General features: G+C 36.2%; 2 protein-coding genes across 2 annotated transcripts; both read right to left on the reverse strand.

The window, feature by feature from the left end:
- Positions 1–310: 310 nt before the first annotated feature.
- On the reverse strand, positions 311–7936 carry LOC137041475 (adhesion G protein-coupled receptor F5-like). Its single transcript, XM_067417827.1, has 10 exons — positions 7732–7936; positions 3590–3793; positions 3336–3479; positions 3038–3213; positions 2767–2937; positions 1276–2625; positions 978–1019; positions 776–838; positions 616–679; positions 311–508 (listed from the first exon to the last, which is right to left on the reverse strand). The coding sequence occupies exons 1-10, from the start codon at positions 7877–7879 to the stop codon at positions 426–428; spliced, it is 2445 nt and encodes an 814-aa protein (XP_067273928.1). The 5' UTR covers positions 7880–7936; the 3' UTR covers positions 311–425.
- Positions 7905–15050, reverse strand: LOC137041045 (integumentary mucin A.1-like). The gene is made up of 6 exons (XM_067416970.1): positions 15034–15050; positions 13936–14259; positions 13231–13340; positions 8276–8340; positions 8018–8170; positions 7905–7926 (listed from the first exon to the last, which is right to left on the reverse strand). Exons 2-6 carry the CDS (start codon positions 14240–14242, stop codon positions 7905–7907), a joined length of 657 nt encoding a protein of 218 aa, XP_067273071.1. The 5' UTR covers positions 14243–14259; positions 15034–15050.
- Positions 15051–18916: the final 3866 nt, after the last annotated feature.

Raw genomic sequence — 18916 nt, forward strand, 5'->3', positions numbered from 1 at the left:
AAAGCGCTTTAATGCCATGATTATCAACTACAAAATGTATGTAAAATAAAGAGGCATTTCATTACTGTTGTAACTGTAACAATTCACTTTATTATTATTATTATTATATATTTTTTAATTATTTAAAATACATTAATACATCAAATACAGCAAAACACACAAGAAAAAACAAGAAAAGCTATTTCTCTAGCTCTATTTTATTGATATAATTTTGTTATAAATCAAAGTGCATCCAATCATGCAAATCATAACATTATAATAAAATGTATCCTTAATTAAACGTTAGATCTGTAGATTATAAGCTTACTTCAGAACAAAGAAACACTTCTTTCCAGAAATCAATAATAGATAGTGCAGTTTACATAATATACTTACAGGCTGTTTAATATTTAAAATAATAGACTTATAGTTAATAAAGTAGCTGATTATGCATTCGATAAACTATCTGCGCCACTGGAGATGTTTGAAGAGTTTGCTGCCGACATAACTTCAGATACGTTATACATATCTGCAAAATAATTATAAAACATATGCATTAAAAATGTAATATATTAAATCAATAAATATGTATAAATTAATTTATTTAAATCTATCAATTTTAATAGTAAGACATACTTCTCCTACGAATTCTTTGAAAGAAACCTGGTCCACTTGAAGATGATGGTCCTGCACTAGTACTCTGTAATGTAGAGATTTAAGATATCAGCTGTGAACTGAGTACATCAATCATTAGAAAGAACTCATGGATCAGACACATTATTTTGTTGTCATTTACCCTGGTACGGTTAGAGCTGGTAAGGTTTGTTAGTGACATCCTTCCTGCCAGTGCCTCACGAATCTGCAACCATATGTGACAAAATGAGTTAAATCACTGCAGTAGAACTGAACGCCTCTAAGATCATTTTAACAAAAAGATTGACACAATAACTGACACAATGGTTTGTTAAAATGCAAAGGGAGAAAAAAAAAGTACATACCTTGCTGTCTAAAAGCGTTCCAAACACCAAAATAAAGAATCCCTGCAGAAGTGTTACAAATATATGAGGAACATGTTTTGGATAAATAATACTTCTTGTAATGCTGTTTAATGTCATATTCATAACAATGTTGGAAATTACTTATTGCATCTTTGTGAGGCTTTAAAATATATTGTTGCAATTACAGAATTATAATTGCTGTGTTAATTGCATTCCAATTATTGCTTTAAAGTTAAAAGTAAAAGAAAGTGTTAAAAAATAACCTATAAAGTCAAAAAGGAAAGACAGAAAGTGATACCTGCAGTGAATTGAGGAGTGCAAACACCACATGAATGCCTAATTCACGGGACACCATGGTTCCAATTCCGAATCCCCATGTTAGTCCAAAGATAGGAGTCAATATGGCCACACATCGGGCAATGACCACCAGGGCATGTTTCTCATCTGGTTGAGTTGTAGCACCAACTCCTCTCCTCAACATTTTATACAGAACCACAATCAAAACCACAAGGTTTATGGCTACAATAGTGAGAGCTGGAATCACAAATGCCAGCAGGGCCTTAGACTCATTCCAGTTCAGCCAGCATGCATATTTTTTCGTGATATAATTTTGTGGTCCAGCTGTTGACGCAACAGTAATGACCGCTATGAGCAAAGGCGCACCATAACCGACTATGAAGGCGATGGCCATCATTCTGGCCCTTGACATTTGGGACAAGACCATGACTGTCCGGTAAAAGAGTAACAGCGCTGAAATTAACATCCAGAAGAAAAGAGCCAGGTAAAAAAAGTGCATGAAGAAAACCGCTGGACTGCAGCGACCCACTGATGTTGGCTGCTCTTGTTCTGCGACTGCGGCTCCAATGATAAAACAGATGTTTGCGATCAGCAGGGACACGGCAATGTTGACTATGGAGACATGTCGCATGTAGGATGTGTCATTTCTTGTCATTGACTTCCATACGATAGTCTCAATAATGAGGCACACAATCAAGCTGGCCAATGAAATAGCAACACCAATGTACGTTATATAGGCTAAGGCTTTGTTATCATCAAGGGAAAATGGTGACATTAGGATTGAAAAAGAGGTTGTGTGGTTGCATTCACATGAAATCTTGCCAGTTTCATTCCCTTTACTTATATAGGGCTTTACTTTACATCCAGTGGAATCCCATGTGTCAAGATTGAAGTTCCAAAAGACACACTGAGGATTTCCCAAAGATTGATCAGTAATGTCAAACGCAAAAGAAATGTTGTTAATTGTTTGGTTCACCTTAACAACAACCACATCTCCATTGATGCGCACATCTGAATTATTACTAGTAGGAGTACGAGTAGGTAGGACATTGTCAAGACTTGTGAAGACTATGATGGTTATTGGTGTGGGATTAGAAATCTGCGGTATCAGGATCTCAGTGGTTGAGTTTGTCAGGTTTGATATTCCACTATATCTGTCTGTTACAGTTTTGTTCAACTCAATAGATCCTTGATTAATTGTAAAATTAGCATCTGTGAGACGTTCACTTATATTCTCAATAGCGCTCAGAAGTGCAATGCTGGTGTTATCTGTCCTGCTGTCATTGTTCAAACTGTTCCATGAGTTAATAGCAAGGTCTGAAACAAGGATATTCACAGTTTGAAGGAAATTCTGGAAATAAACAGAAAATCATGTTTAGTACAACCTACTTTTCATCAGAGGGGATAAAGTTTATGTACAAATATTTTAGCATAAAAAGTTTTAATTAGCACAGTTTAACTGATGTCTTTCATGCATACATAATGTCCTTACCCTCATCACAGGCTCATTGATGTTAATGGTTTTTGATGTATCAGCGATTCTTACGAGTATCCCAACAATAGTTTGAACAGTCACAGAAGACTGTGTGATCTCGTTGGTATTGTTTTTTGTAGCAGTACTGAGCTCAGCCACAACCGCTGGGATGTCCTGTGGAATCAAGACCTAAATGACAAAGTAAAGAAGAAATGTAAATATTATAAATATTTTAAATGGACATTATTATTATTTTGTGTCCCACCAATAAATAGATCAAGAAGATTACCTCAACTTTCTTTTTAATGTCTTTGATAACTTGAAGAATACAGTCCCTGTTCATTTCCTTCCATGAACCTGCTGTACATAGATAAGTTATGGTGCCTTCCTTGCCTTTTTCACAGGGTCCAGTCAAAATGTCACCATCTTTTCCATCTCCAAGTGCTTCATTTTTACAGGACAATACTAGATTTTAAAACAGAAATTTAAAAAAAAAAAAAAACAGAAAAAAATATTATTTCTTTCAGAAAGATGAAACGGACAAAATAACATTCTACTGCATCAAAAGATGAAAACTAAAGGTTTACCTTCTTTGACTTTCCGAATAGTGACTTTGCTCTGGCCATAAGAGAAGTCTTGAAGTTCCTGAATCACAAGTTGGCATGTAAAGGTTTCAATATTACAATCTGCACTACTAATTTTATGTTTTAGTGTGATGCATCCCTTGTCATCTGTTTCCATAAAAACATAAATAGAAACATGAATTAAACAAAGCTTGTCACTGCAACTGAAAATTGAACTTAGTAACTGTAAGAATATATTGTCTGTCTGTAAGTAGAACCTCGAGATGTCGGTTGTTCACCAAGAGGAATCGGGGTCCACTCAACATTATATTTTAGTTCACAGCATGTCAGGTCCACAGTCTGATCCATACACTGAAACTGTCTTATGCTTCTACCCGCTATGATATTAGGAAGTGGTTCAATAACTATATCTTCCCACTGAATATAAGGTATGGGCCTTTTTATGACACATGCGTATCTACCTGCAAGTAAAGGGGAAAAAATTGAAATACATTTTTTTAAAACACTAGACATCACAAACCGGCATCACTAAACAACTGAGAATCACACACTACTAGACTTTTGAGTCATTAAGAACACAACAAGTAACTCAAAAACGCGCCTTGTTGAGACTCATAACCAATGGAATCAAATTGGAAGTTACAAAAATGAGTCTGTACCCATTATACACTAGTACTCCTTTTCCACCAAGGCAGTGCTGGTGCTAGTTTGGAGCCAGAGCCTAGTTTCAAATCGGTTCTTAGTCTTTCCACACCCAAAGCACCAGCTCCTAGCCAGAAATAGTGGTTCTTAAGTAGCACCAAAACATTACTGGGCTAGAAGTAAGAACCGCTTGCGTCAGCGGCTGGAGGCGGAGTTACCGTGACCAACAAGGCGAATACAAACTTGTAACTGCCATTTTTTAAATAGCAGCTAATCAAGTTAACAGCTTTTTGATTGTAATCTCCGTCTTTACAAATCATGGTGAGCTGCACGAATGCCTTGGATCCGCGGCGTTTTGATGCCGATGTAGGATCATAAAGTCCTGAGGCATTGTTGAGGGAAGGCTTGTTCGAGATGCATCGGTGCATTTTGAACGAGCCTGGTGTGTTTGTGTTTGTGTGAAAATGAGTATAATTGACTCTTTGTGAGAGTCCAACTGTCCAAAATCTAGCTCTGACTGTTGGCAACTATCAACCCCTCCAGACCTTGAATCAGGCAAAAAATGGTGTAAGAAAAGCTAAAAAAAAGTACAGATTCCTTTTTTTCCCATGCAATGAAAGTAAATGAGTTTCCAAAATGACAAAAAGGAACCATGAAAGTTTCATAAAAGTAGTTCATAAGATTTGTTTGCTATATTTCAATAATCTTCCCCTCTAATAATCTCATTCAGCCCATCATTATTTTAGTAAAAATTATGTGTGTGTAAACTATATTTTGCAGTTAATTAATTCATCATATTTATCTGAGCACACACACCTGTCAAACACACATGATTACTGGACTAAGTAGTCTTACTGCTAATACTGTCAAATTCAAACAAGGTTAACATATATACAGTTGGTTATGTCTAAAGTGAAAGTACAATCGTGTGTGTCTGTATATGAGAAGCGAGCAGGTCTTATCAGCGCAGTGATTGTGAAAACTTGTCCTTAAAGGGACGGTTCACCTCTAAAATTATGTTAAAATAGAAAATCACTCACTGCTCTTTAATAAAGTAATAACACAGCAGATTTTAATCAATGTATATTGTATATTGAAGACTATGTAGTTTTGTTGGAACCTGGTCTTACAGAATTCCGTGAAATTAACACGGACCCTTAACTCAAAATCCCTGGTAGTTTCACAGAATCGCTGAAAATTCGTGATGGGTCCACGGAAGTAATGCCTATGTAAGTCAATGACAGGCAGCATCCGTGGTCCACACAAGGATTCCCTGTTCCACCTTATTCATCAGTTTGATTCAGTCAGCATAATTGTTTTTACATTTATTTTCTTTTTATTCAGACACATTTTAAAAACGTAACTCAAACCCTTCCCTAAACCTACCCATTTGTGTATTATATATATATATATATAAAAAAAACTGGATATAACAGCCAGATATGACTGCAGGCACAATTTATTCAGAAAGTACAAATATTCCAAGTGTTCCGAGGCCAAACGATTGATTTGTGTGAAGAAAATCCCCAAAAGCGATCAGTAACGGCGAGTCCATCCGCCAAAGATTAATACATTTAAAATATTTCTGCCAGAAGAAATGCCACATCGGCTTTGACAGCATTCCCTGTCGTATGTCTTGTGACCAACTGCGTCATTACATCAGCTTTGATTGTAAAATCTCATTGGCTTTCGTGTGTCTCGTGACCGATTGCATCATGCTAAAGAGTTATGTGTATCATTTGAATGATAAATGTGAATGGAGTGCATGTGTGTTCTGTTCACAAAGGGGCGTGATGATCATTTCAAACACTAAAACATTAAAGGGGTGGTTGCATGCGATTTCACTTTTTTAACTTCAGTTAGTGTTTTATGTTGCTGCTTGAGCATAAACAGTATCTGCAAAGTTACAGCGCTGAAAGTTCAATGCAAATGGAGATATTGTCTTTTAATTGTCTTTTTATGGTAGTTTATTGCCTACAAAAACGGCCGGTTTGGACTACAACGAGCTTCTTCCTGAGTTGGTGACATCATAAACCCTTGCTAGTCACCGCAGATGTGACTTCTGGCCGTAATGGTAAGGGCCGTAGCATTTCCGGACAACCTGTGCTTGGCACTTCAGCCAATAAAAATACACAAAACTACATTTGGCCATCTAACCAATCTAAGACCATTGCGTTTTTCGGAGGGATGGGCTTCATAGAAGCAGGAAGCAAAGGACAGTGGAGACAGCGGTGTGGAATAAAGGTCAAATATAAAAAATAAAATAAAAAAAAGTATTAAGACATGTTATACTGTGCCCCATAAACACAACCAAGACAAGAAAAGAAAAAAACAAGGAAGCACCCCTATAAGATCAACTTTTTTCTTCACATGAAGATATCGTATGACTTCAGAAGACTTGGAATGTAACATGAGTTAATACTTTTATACAGTTTTGGTCAGTTTTTGCAATAAATATCTGTGACTGTACATTTATTTGACATTTATTTGACGGTTTTGTGACCTAGCTGAAGTAGAACATGCAACATCTTTGGAGGACTCTGACAACTTCAATCAGATTCTAATCTGGTTCCATGACCCCCCTCTCTCAAACAAGAGAGGGACATAAGTCTCTTTCCAATACACACACACACACACACACACACACACACACACACACTCACACACACACACACACACACACACACACACACACACACACGTAGTGTTTCCATGTTTTATGGGGACTTTCCTTAGGCGACTTACAAACTGTATTTTCTATCCCCCTACCCTGGCCCTACCCCTAAACCTACCCATCACAGGAAACATTCTGCATTATTACTTTCTCAAGAAAACTCCTTCTGTATGATTTATAAGATGTTTCCCTCATGAGGACCAAAAAAATTGACATTTTGTGACATTTTATCACAACTCAACCACTGGTTATGGTCAAACTAAAAATCTCTAAATCATCCGAAAGGAAATACCTAACCTAGCTATTTAAGCAATATACCTAGGTTAGGTATTTCCTTTCGGGTGATTTAGAGATGTATAGTTTGACCATAATCAGTTATGATTAATTATAAGTAATTAAATATTAATACCCATAATTCCCTATTGAGCTAATTTAATTTATTATTATATGTAGCCCAGTTACTACACCACAGATGCTGCTTGTCATTGACTTACATAGGCATTGGCGAATCCGTGAAACTACCACAGATTTTGAGTTATATATATATATATATATATATATATATATATATATATATATATATATATATATATATATATATATATATATATATATATATATATATATATATATTTTTTTTTTTTTTTTTTTTTTTTTACCACAATGTGATTGAAATGAAGAGATTGATGAGTCTATGATACTTCGGTGTGCGTGTTTTTCCTAATTTTGTAGTCTGATAGCACAGATCCATGGTCACTTGCACTGTATGGAAAAGAGTGGCTCATTATTTATTATTTTGTGTTTCATGGTGGAAGGAAGAAACTTTTTATTTCAGAATGAACACAAAGTACTGAGTTGATCATGATTCATAAGCTAAAGCAAACAAATACTGTAATACTCTCCCAAGCTTTAATTTAGATTCATGTATAGTGGAAGCAGACCTAATAAACACAAGTAGACTGTTCCTTAGCTTTGGGCCAGATAACATACGCACAATTGACACATAAATTAATCTTGACATAGGAAGTGTCAACATGTAAGATATTATTGATACGACAGATAGAAAAGATACACGTGACTCACCTTTGTCTTTATCATCAATGCTTTTCACAGTGAGAATGCTACCATCTTGTGAAAAGGTGTATTTTTCGCTCTGTTTTATATCTTTGCCATTTAATGTCCAACTCATATCACCAGAAACAGAATTTGGGCGTGTACATTCCAGTTTCATATCTTGCTGAGGATACAAATTTTTTCTAGTGGACAGGGTCTTTTGTTCTGAAAGTAAAATCCAGAAACTTTTTTTAACTTTCTAATTTTTATTAAAGGTTTCATGCTTATATATACTTTATTTTTAAAGAGTAGATACTGACTACCCTTACCACTTTCAGCAAAATCACCCACAGATACACGATTTCCATCAATTGTGAGAGTGTCAGCAATCTTACTGTTTGCATTTACAAAATTTTCTACGCTGTTGGTTGTTGAACTAACTTCATAGTCTGCTATAATGCTTCCAGGCCTTTGGAGCAACACAAAAACACAACAATGAGAAGACACTGTATCAATACAAGCCGTAAAAAACAAAATTGAATTTTTGAGTGAAGGTTTAGATTGTAGGCCTTACCTGAAGCCAGTGACTCTTACTGATCCAGATATGAAGGTAGACACACTTTGGTAACTGTCTTCAATCTGTAAGAGTAATCACTGTATATTAGGAAGTGTACCTACTGTACCTCTGATACAACTGAAATTAAAGTATTTGTCTACAAGATTAATTAACGAACCAAAGATACATAGAGTAAACCTACAGAAAATACAGAAAATGATCATTCTTTGGGCTGCTTTCCTGTCATTAAACCTATATATTGATGTCATCTGGACAGTTAAATATGTATCTAATATGATTTAGTAGAACATTTAGACACAAAAAATGCTCTGCTTCAATAATCTGACTAGTTAAACAATAAATGTTAAATGAACAAACATATTTGCCAAAAAAGTATTCTATATTATGTATTATGAACATTACAGTAACTATGTGCATGTCCTAGAGGGAGTAGCATCTGCCTGCACAACCGGAGGCTGCATTTTCAGGACGGCACTCCTAGGACCGCATTTCTAGCACCCTGTTTTTTATTGACAACGCCACCTAGCGAATTAGATCAAAAACAGTCGTGATGCATTTTATTGAAAAGTTAATGGCCAAAGTGAGTGTGATTTGCTAAATAGTCGATTTAGTGCTATAAATGAATTGTCAAAGCTTGTGTTGACTTAGTGACAGCTGTCTAAGACAACTGTATTACGTTTGTTGTGAAAGCTTGTTAGTTACTGGTTGTTGTTTTTTTCTTCATTTTAAATAAGTTAAAATAGTCTTAATGTTTTAGCTGTCACATGCTCACAGTCAGCCTGTTTAACGTTACTACACAATACATGTTATGAGTACGTCTCTTCGTTTTAACATGGTTTTATAATGTTGAATGAGACATGATGTTTTTATAGTCAGGAATAACAGAGGCCATCATAATAATTGACTGTTAAAATACCATGTGTTAGATTGTGTCATGTGTACTGTAGGCTACTCTATATAATAATAATAATAATAATAATAATAATAATAATAATAATAATAATAATAATAATAATAGATTTTATTTAATTTAATTTAGAAGAATCTCAAAGTGCAACAATGGAAAAGGGAAAATAAGATGAATAAAAAGTAAAAATATAGAATAATACAAACATTCAACACATAAAAGTTTACATTTCTCCCAGCGCTAGAGGCTCTATAGCTACATATTCCCAATTCGGCAGTGTCCTGATGATGTCGCCAATGCACGACATGCGCAGCTGAAGACCAGATGGAGGGGATTGCTGCAGCACCATGCAAGAGGCAAGCAAAGTTTTCTGGGCACTTCTGTGGAGACACCGGTGTTGGCGCAGAAGTCCAAGCCGTTCCACGGACGCAACGCAAAACGGAGCAGCGATGCAGCCGAGACTCAGCAGCCGAGAAGCGGAACATCTCAACATCATGCCAGATTCTGATGACACTAGCCCAGTGCAAACGCCGCCAATCAACCGGCAACTTCAGCCACCATGCAGTTCAAGCCCGAGGGAGACTGAGCAGTCGACACCCAGAAGAGAGAGCACCCGCAGCGATCAATATCAAATGTCCTCAAACCAGAAGCAACCGCAACAATTCAAACAAAAACAGCAGAGAGGCTGTGAAAAACAACGAACGGCGAACAACATCCTCTCAGTGGCTGCCAGCAATCAGCAACAGTCCCAATTGTAGCTCTGACTGTTTGACTAGTCACAGTCATAAAATAAAATCAAAATCTAACAGTAGTTAACTTGATTTTGGGTGGAGAAGCGGCGAACAGACAATGCCAGCGTCCTCTCCTCCTCGTTGCAAGGTAAACTGCATATGAAGTGTTTTCAAGGACACAGCTCAGAGCAGGCAGAAGTATGACAAAAGATGAATTAGTTGGTCAAGTCCTAGACTCCGTAATTCTTCAAATAAAGACCGGGGCCTTTATTTACCTAAACTGCAGAAGGGAGCCAGGCTTTTATTTGAAGCAGGCTTTTATTAGGGGCAGGCCTGTATTTCTAATTCCATCTATTTGGAAAATAATTGCTTTAAACAAACCGTTTTAAATTAATAGCGAATAAAAGCGATAGCGTTCCAGTGGACAGAAGTCATTGAATTTTTTAGAAACATGCAAACATATCACCATTTACAACAACAGCCAGAAAGGCGACAAAGCAATTTCAGTCAGAATTACTATAGCCTAATTGGCAACCACCATTGAGTCAGTTTGAAAAATGTCAAATGTTTATTCCGCACTTAATTTTTACGTTGCATGTGAGGTTATTTTAGCCTACTAACCAGACTCGGCTTTCTACAGGCTATTGTTTGCACTTGAGGAAAAAAAAAAAGCTTCCTTCCACTTAAGAGTTGTATACTTTTAAGCACTTTTTATTTGAATATATCTCTTTACATACATTTTATTGTCTACTTAAAAAAAAAAAAAAAAACACAATATGATATCGTTATTTTTCTATCCCAACTAATTACGCATCTGCACTTTCTATAGCCTATTGTGCATGAGGGGAAAAAAAGTTTCCTTCCACTTGAGAATAGTTGTGCACTTTGAAACACTTTTAATTTTACTATATATTTTTACATACACATTTTTATACTTAAACTATAATTTAGTTATTTTACTAACCCAACTAATTACTCAGTGCTTTCTAAATAGGTTACACACGAGGGGAAAAGCTTCCTTCCATTAAGAAGGGTTGTGTACTTTGAAGCACTTTTTAATATAATATATTTCTGTACATAAATATTATTTTCTACTTAAAAAATATATATATAATTTAGTTATTTTTCTAACCCAATTCATGACTTGTTGCATGTGAGGGAAAAAGCTTCCACTTAAGAAGAGTTTAAGCACTTTGTCACTTTACATAATTTTTTTAACTTAAAAACTATGATTCCGTTATTTTTCTGACCAAACTACTTACTCATCCGCGCTTACAATAGGTTGCATGCACTTTTCTCAGAGATATTCAATTTTAATTTTGCATATTGTTTTTTAAACGGTCTTTCGTGTAGCCTAGTTCATATGACCACTATACAATAACATAGTTTATTTTGAAGCCTGTTCTTATTTTCTTGTACAGAATAAAATATTTTAAGTTAAATGCAGAGTAAGATATTAAAAAAAGTTGAGAGGTGAAGATCAATATTTGTGTACAGCCTGCCTGACACGGTATTTTCACATACGACGCATCTCTCATAGACTACAGTAGTCTATTTAAAATGGCAAATATGCATCAGTTTTATTCTCAATTTAATTTACAGAGCAATCCCTACAAAGTTTTTAGCCTAACTATAGAAGAGACTACTAGACTATAGGATTAGTGTGTGTCGCACTCGCAAGAACGGGCATGTGGCATCAAAATGATTGCGTGATGTCGGTAAGCCGTCACGGCACAACCCTACTGTACATTATGATGAACTTGAATGCGCATTAAATGAAAGGCATTTAGAAGATTATCCACACATTTTCCCCCGGCCTTTATTTGAAACCGGCCTTTATTTGTTCGTGCTGACCACGCTCCCGGTCACTATCAGAGGCCGGCGTTTAATTCACTACAGGCTTTATTTGAGGAAATATGTTAGCCCTAATTTATGTATATTTATTTATATGAAATTAACATTAATTAATAATTTTCAAGAAACAAATAATCCAGGAAGGGAGAGCCATTCCTGAACTAAAGAGGTACACTACATGCTGTGAGGATTTCCACTGGCCGTTCTTTAAATATTTAAAGGACAGGAAAAGTCATGTTATTGTAGAAATATGTTATTTCTATTCAGTTTTCTTGCATCTTTCTCTATTATTATTTTTTTTCTCAGTTCAGATGCACTTTATTGACATGAATGTTTCAAGAACCTGTTCACCCAAACGCTGAACAGTAGGCAATAACATTAATATGAACGTTATTTGGTATGAAGCTTGATATAATTTTGTATTGTGTATAATGTGTGTGCTCTGTGGTTACTAAGATCTTTAAAATTTGATGGAGAGAGAGGAAATGCACGCCGTAAACAGTCTCTCAGGTGCAGATCCAGTCGTCCGTGAACACTTATGACGCGCCGCGCTCCACTTTATTCCTATGGGTGCCGTCGAGCGACTTCAACGCGTCAGCACAGCATTCCGGGAAGGCAGCGCTGCATTTGAACCAATTTGAACGCAGAAATGACGGGAAGCTTCAAGACTTCGCTTCAGTCGTGTCGCAAAGTGGATTTCCACGGTCACTGCTGTCACAGGACTTCACCAAATCATACCAAACAAGTGTGTTTTTGACAGAGCGGTCCCAGCGGTAAAGGTTCGGTCCTGCTTTGGAAGCAGCCGGTGAGTAAATCAACTTCAAATGTCTCTGCTATTGGCTACCGTCGCATGAGTAAACATCAGTAAACGATACGATCGCGTGCGTCGTCATTCAAATGCGCTAACGGTTACTCCATTGTTGTTCTGTATAACACTAGTCTGACTCTGACGTGCAAAACCGTTTTGCTTGCTACCTCTAAGGTCTAGTCACATACAATAGTCCATAAACCGAATCATGTCCTCATAAACTGCGCGTAAAGACACACAAAGGCCCCTAAACACAGTACATACCACAGAGACGGACATCCTAATGTTGCCGTTTCTCCTGTTCAATTTATTTCAGCCTCAGATTTGATTGTGGATCATTATCTGTATTAGCTGAGATAGATGGGTTTCTCTACGCTTGAGGACATCACCGCTTTGTGCGCATTCATCATTCCTTAGCTCCGGCCACACGATACGCCTCCAGGCGCTCGTTTTTTTCCGGAAAGACTCGGTACAGCCCATATTTCTTTTATAAATATGATAAAACTAAAGACTTTTCGGAGATATGCAGGATGCAATACTACTCTATAGGTACTCAAGATTGACATGAGATTGACTGAAACTGAGTGTTTCACCCCCCCCCTTTAAGCATGAACGATCAATGCATTTTATACACAAAATGTGAAACACTCACCACTTTTTGAATTTGGTTAGCGTAGCTTTTGTACTTCTCATCACTGGGTTTACTGAGGCCTGTATCAAACGTTGTCTCTAATTTCATTGACATTTTAACTGTAAAAAAGTCTAAACAAGACAAAAAAATTGCATTTATTCATCTGGTTCATAATTTTTTTCCATTCACCCACCATATTTATGACCATAAGCAGGACAAGATAAAGAAGGTGGATTCAAAAATACATTTATTTATTTTTTTAGGAGAGAAGCGGCCTGGTATGGATTAATATCAAATGATTCTTAGCATCTCTGTTCATGTGTTTTTGTATTTACAACCATTATTTTACTCTGTTGATGTTCATAAATATGGTAGATGAATGGAAAAAGTCCCGTGAATGAAACATGAATACATGTGTTGTATTAATAGCTTCATGGAACAATTAATAAAAATACAACAACAACAACAACAACAACAACAATAATAATAATAATAATAATAATAATAATAATAATAATAATAAGAAGAAGAATAATAATAATGATAATGTACTGCTAAACATTCCTGCTGGTGCTATCTTCAGTTTAGAATATTTCATAAAAAATATATATATTAACCTCATATTACATATTTGCTATGATTTGCATTCACAGAAAAGATATAATAGTGTGTTCATAAAGTAGAGTAATAAACACACACACAAACCTACTTCTTTTCAGAACGTACCTGGTTGTGGTGAATTAGCTATTATTGGTGTAGTTGTAGGAAGGTTTGAAGCTGTAGTTGTAGTTATAGCAGCTGTAGTTGTACTGGGTATTGTAGTTGTAGTAGTTGTAGTTATAACAGTTGTAGTTGTACTGGGTGTTGTAGTTGTAGCAGTTGTAGTTGTACTGGGTATTGTAGTTGTAGTAGTTGTAGTTATAACAGTTGTAGTTGTACTGGGTGTTGTAGTTGTAGCAGTTGTAGTTGTATTGGGTGCTGCAGTTGTAGTTAAAGCAGTTGTCGTTGTATTGGGTGCTGCAGTTGTAGTCATTGTTGCATCTGTAGTGGCTGTAGTACGTTTTGTCATTTTTAGAAGTTGTTGTAGTCAATCAAAACAACAATGAAATAGATTTATGAATGTTGTTTTGATTTACAAATGCAAATAACAAAAATAATTACAAATGTTTTAAAAACATTTTAATGTATGCAAACACCAAAAACAAGAAATACATCTAATATCGCTAATATCTACCAACAATATTCTACATCTACAAGGAAAAAGAAAAGAAAATACACAAGCAGTGCTTTGGTTTTCCTGAAAATGATACATCTATTTCAGAAATGTTTGCATTTGTGTAATTTCTTGAAGTGCATGAAGAGAATGTGTTTTTTTTATTATTTTTATTTTTCTGTTTAAAAAAGGGTTCTTCACCTCATTATATATAACCAATATCAAAATGTGAAGCTACACAATTAATAACATTAAAATTTTACAAAATATTTTCTACAGAGATAAAGCTAGTAAGTATATTCTTATGTTTGGCAGCTACATAATGACTTTTAAAACAACAAATACAGGATTAAAGCCTATTTGCTGCCCCTACTGGCCCTGGAGCACCCTTAGTGTTTATGTAATATGGTGTGCTACAAAAATTAATAAGGCATTAATAATTTTGCTGACATATGTCATTTTTTTATTTTAAAAGCTTGCACATCTCATCTGTGATAAAAACATGCTCTGGTATAAAAAATAAATAAATTACCATTACCGTAAAAAGGTTATAATACTATATGTATTGTTACCAAAAACAGTTTGTGATATATCAGTTTTTAATACAGTACCTGGTGTTGTTGCTGCTGTTGCTGCAAAAAGAAATGCAGAAAAATAAAATAAAACATGTATATAATATATATCTATTGGGGATGGACAAAATATTATTAAAATAAGAAATGGTTAAAAAAAAAATCCCAGTGCTTCCCAGTGGTAAATACAACTTGAGAGGGTGTTCATGTCCAATTGTTACTAGTAAACTTGTATTTACAATAATTTCAATAGCATGTTAAGACAGCATTAGAGTTCGACCAACATATTGATGGCGACATGTAAAATAATAACCATGTGGATTATTATTCAAGGATAGCATCAACATAAATCTGAATATTAACTGTACCTCTACATGTGTTATTGATGCTGATGGTGAGATTTGAGTTTGTTGCAGTGAATCCATCCAAACATGAGCAATTGTAACTTCCTATTTCATTTGTGCAGTTGGAATTTGGACCACAAACAGATGGACTGAACCGACATTCATCTATATCTATTGGGGAGGGACAAATTATTATTAAAATAAGAAATTATAAAAAAATAAAATAAATAAAAATTCCTGCGATTCCAATCATTCTCACCACAGCCATGTTTTAAGTTTACGGCACACCTAACTAGGCAACTTGGGTATCATAATTATCCCAGTGCTCCAGTGGCAAATACAACTTGAGAGGGTGTTCATGTCCAATTGTTACTAGTAAACTTGTATTTATGATAGTTTAGATTGCATGTTAAGACAGCATTAGAGTTCGACCAACATACTAATGACGATTCAAAACATGCATAGATTATAGACAAAATCATTTATAAAGTGAACTCTTAATAGAAAGTTCAGTCAGGACAAACAGTAACAAGATGTTCAAAGCTGTCAATCATACCTTTGCATGTGTTATTGCTGTTTATAGGGAGGTTTGGGTCTGTTACATTATATCCACTCTTGCACGAGCAATTGTAACTCCCAACAGTGTTGTTGCAGATTGAGTTTGGACCACAGACGTCTGATCTCTCGACACATTCATTCACATCTTTAGTAAGGAAGTTCAGAGGAAAAAAACAGTTTGGGTCACTCATTCATATGTGAAGGTCAACATATTATTTGGCATCTGTGCAGTGGAATGCTTCATTTACAAAAAAATACATTTAAAATAAAAACCATATGGATTATTATTCAAGGATAGCATCAACATAAATCTGAATATAAACTGTACCTCTACATGTGTTATTGATGCTGATGGTGAGATTTGAGTTTGTTGCAGTGAATCCATCCAAACATGAGCAATTGTAACTTCCTATTTCATTTGTGCAGTTGGAATTTGGACCACATATAGATGGACTGACCGGACATTCATTTATATCTATTGGGGAGGGACAAAATATTATTAAAATAAGAAATGGTTAAAGAATATATAATTTCCTGCGATTACAATCATTCTCCCCACCCCCATGTTTTAAGTTTATGGCATACAGAACTCGGCAACTTGGGTATCAAAATGATCCCAGTCCTTTCCAGTGGGAAATACAACTTGAGAGGGTGTTCATGTCCAATTGTTACTAGTAAACTTGTATTTATGATAATTTCAATAGCATGTTAAGGCAGCTATAGCTCGACCAACATACTGATGGCGAGTCAAAACATGCATGGATTATGGACAAAATAATTTATAAAATGAACGCTTAATAGAAAGTTCAGTCAGGACAAACAGTATCAAAATGTTCAAAGCTGTCAATCATACCTTTGCATGTGTTATTGCTGTTTATAGGGAGGTTTGGGTCTGTTACATTATATCCACTCTTGCATGAGCAATTGTAACTCCCAACAGTGTTGTTGCAGATTGAGTTTGGACCACAGACGTCCGATCTCTCGACACATTCATCCACATCTTTAGTAAGGAAGTTCAGAGGAAAAGAACAGTTTGGGTCACTCATTCATATGTGAAGGTCAACATATTATTTGGCATATGTGCAGTGGAATGATTCATTTACAAAAAAACATGCAAATTATAACTGAATATAAACAGTACCTCTACATGTGTTATTGATGCTGATGGTGAGATTTGAGTTTGTTGCAGTGAATCCATCCAAACATGAGCAATTGTAACTTCCTATTTCATTTGTGCAGTTGGAATTTGGACCACATACAGATGGACTGACCGGACATTCATCTATATCTGTTGGGGAGGGATTAAATAATTTTTTTTTCTCCTGCGATTACAATCATTTTCCCCACGGCCATGTTTTAAGTTTACGGCACACCTAACTAGGCAACTTGGGTATCATAATTATCCCAGTGCTTCCCAGTGGTAAATACAACTTGAGAGGGTGTTCACGTCCAATTGTTACTAGTAAACTTGTATTTATAATAATTTCAATAGCATGTTAAGACAGCATTAGAGTTCGAGCAACATACTGATGGCGAGTCAAAACATGCATGGATTATAGACAAAATCATTTATAAAGTGAACGCTTAATAGAAAGTTCAGTCAGGACAAACAGTAACAAATTGTTCAGACCTGTCAATCATACCTTTGCATGTGTTATTGCTGTTTATAGGGAGGTTTGGGTCTGTTACATTATATCCACTCTTGCATGAGCAATTGTAACTCCCAACAGTGTTGTTGCAGATTGAGTTTGGACCACAGACGTCTGATCTCTCGACACATTCATTCACATCTATAGTAAGGGAGTTCAGAGGAAAAGAACAGTTTGGGTCACTCATTCATATATGAAGGTCATCTTCATATATTGGCATCTGTGCAGTGGAATGCTTCATTTACACAAAAATACATTTAAAATAAAAACCATATGGATTATTATTCAAGGATAGCATCAACATAAATCTAATTATAAACTGTACCTCTACATGTGTTATTGATGCTGATGGTGAGATTTGAGTTTGTTGCAGTGAATCCATCCAAACATGAGCAATTGTAACTTCCTATTTCATTTGTGCAGTTGGAATTTGGACCACAAACAGATGGACTAAACCGACATTCATCTATATCTGTTGGGGAGAGATAAAATATTACTGAAATAAGAAATGTTAAAACAAAATGTTTTCCTGCGATTCCAATCATTCTCCCCACAGCCATGTTTTAAGTTTACGACACACCTAACTAGGCAACTTGGGTATCATAATTATCCCAGTGCTTCCCAGTGGTAAATACAACTTGTGAGGGTGTTCATGTCCAATTGTTACAGGTAAACAATAGGTTACTGTCGTAACCCCGGTTCTCTGAAACATCGAGTGGAGACATCCACCTATGGGAAGGGCATCAGTACCTGACCTCTGCTGAAGCATCCAATTGCACCAAGTCTGACAAGACAGGCAGGAGCGCGCAGCCAATGCCCAGTAAGGCCCCACCCCTTACCTGCGGGCATATATGGGCTGCATACGCTACTGTACATCAGTAAGTATATTCGCTTCTCGTGCGGTAAGCGGGGCAAAGCTGGTGGATCTCTCCACTCGATGTTTCAGAGAACCGGGGTTACGACAGTAACCTATTGTTCTCTTTCATCATCTTGTTTCGAGATCCACCTATGGGAGAGACATGGACAGCTCCCCGATTACCCAATACACTCACAGTGAGGTCCTGTTAGCCAGAAAAAGAAGGTCACCTCGAGGGGTGGTGCACGACGCGTCTCATAATCATGAACTCGCCACACCGACGCAACTGCATAACTGCGATGTGAAGCAGGACATGAAACATAGGCTATGTGTGGCACACATAAAGAAGGCAGGGTAAGGAAGACCCCACCCCCAAGACCGAATGTGCTACTGAGGTTCTGGTGACATCCAGCCTGTAATAACGCACAAACGTCTGGGGAGAAGCCCAACTGGCAGCAGAACAGATATCCTGCAATGATACTCCCCTGAACAGAGCCCAAGAGGCGGCCAAGCCC

This window comes from Pseudorasbora parva, chromosome 15 (genome assembly GCF_024679245.1).
Source record: "Pseudorasbora parva isolate DD20220531a chromosome 15, ASM2467924v1, whole genome shotgun sequence".
In the NCBI taxonomy this organism is placed as follows: domain Eukaryota; kingdom Metazoa; phylum Chordata; class Actinopteri; order Cypriniformes; family Gobionidae; genus Pseudorasbora; species Pseudorasbora parva.

Bases quoted from the DNA above. Each gene is read 5' to 3' on its own strand.
- LOC137041475 (XM_067417827.1), bottom strand. From the start codon at position 7,879: ATGAAACTGGAATGTACACGCCCAAATTCTGTTTCTGGTGATATGAGT. The intron at 3,214-3,335 runs GTAAACCTTTAG...TTTAAAATCTAG, and splicing joins TATTCGGAAAGTCAAAGAAG to TATTGTCCTGTAAAAATGAA. The intron at 839-977 runs GTATGTACTTTT...ATATGGTTGCAG, and splicing joins GAACGCTTTTAGACAGCAAG to ATTCGTGAGGCACTGGCAGG.
- LOC137041045 (XM_067416970.1), bottom strand. From the start codon at position 14,242: ATGACTACAACTGCAGCACCCAATACAACGACAACTGCTTTAACTACA. The intron at 8,341-13,230 runs GTGAGTGTTTCA...TTACTCTTACAG, and splicing joins CTAACCAAATTCAAAAAGTG to ATTGAAGACAGTTACCAAAG. The intron at 8,171-8,275 runs GTAAGGCCTACA...GTTGCTCCAAAG, and splicing joins GTAAGAGTCACTGGCTTCAG to GCCTGGAAGCATTATAGCAG.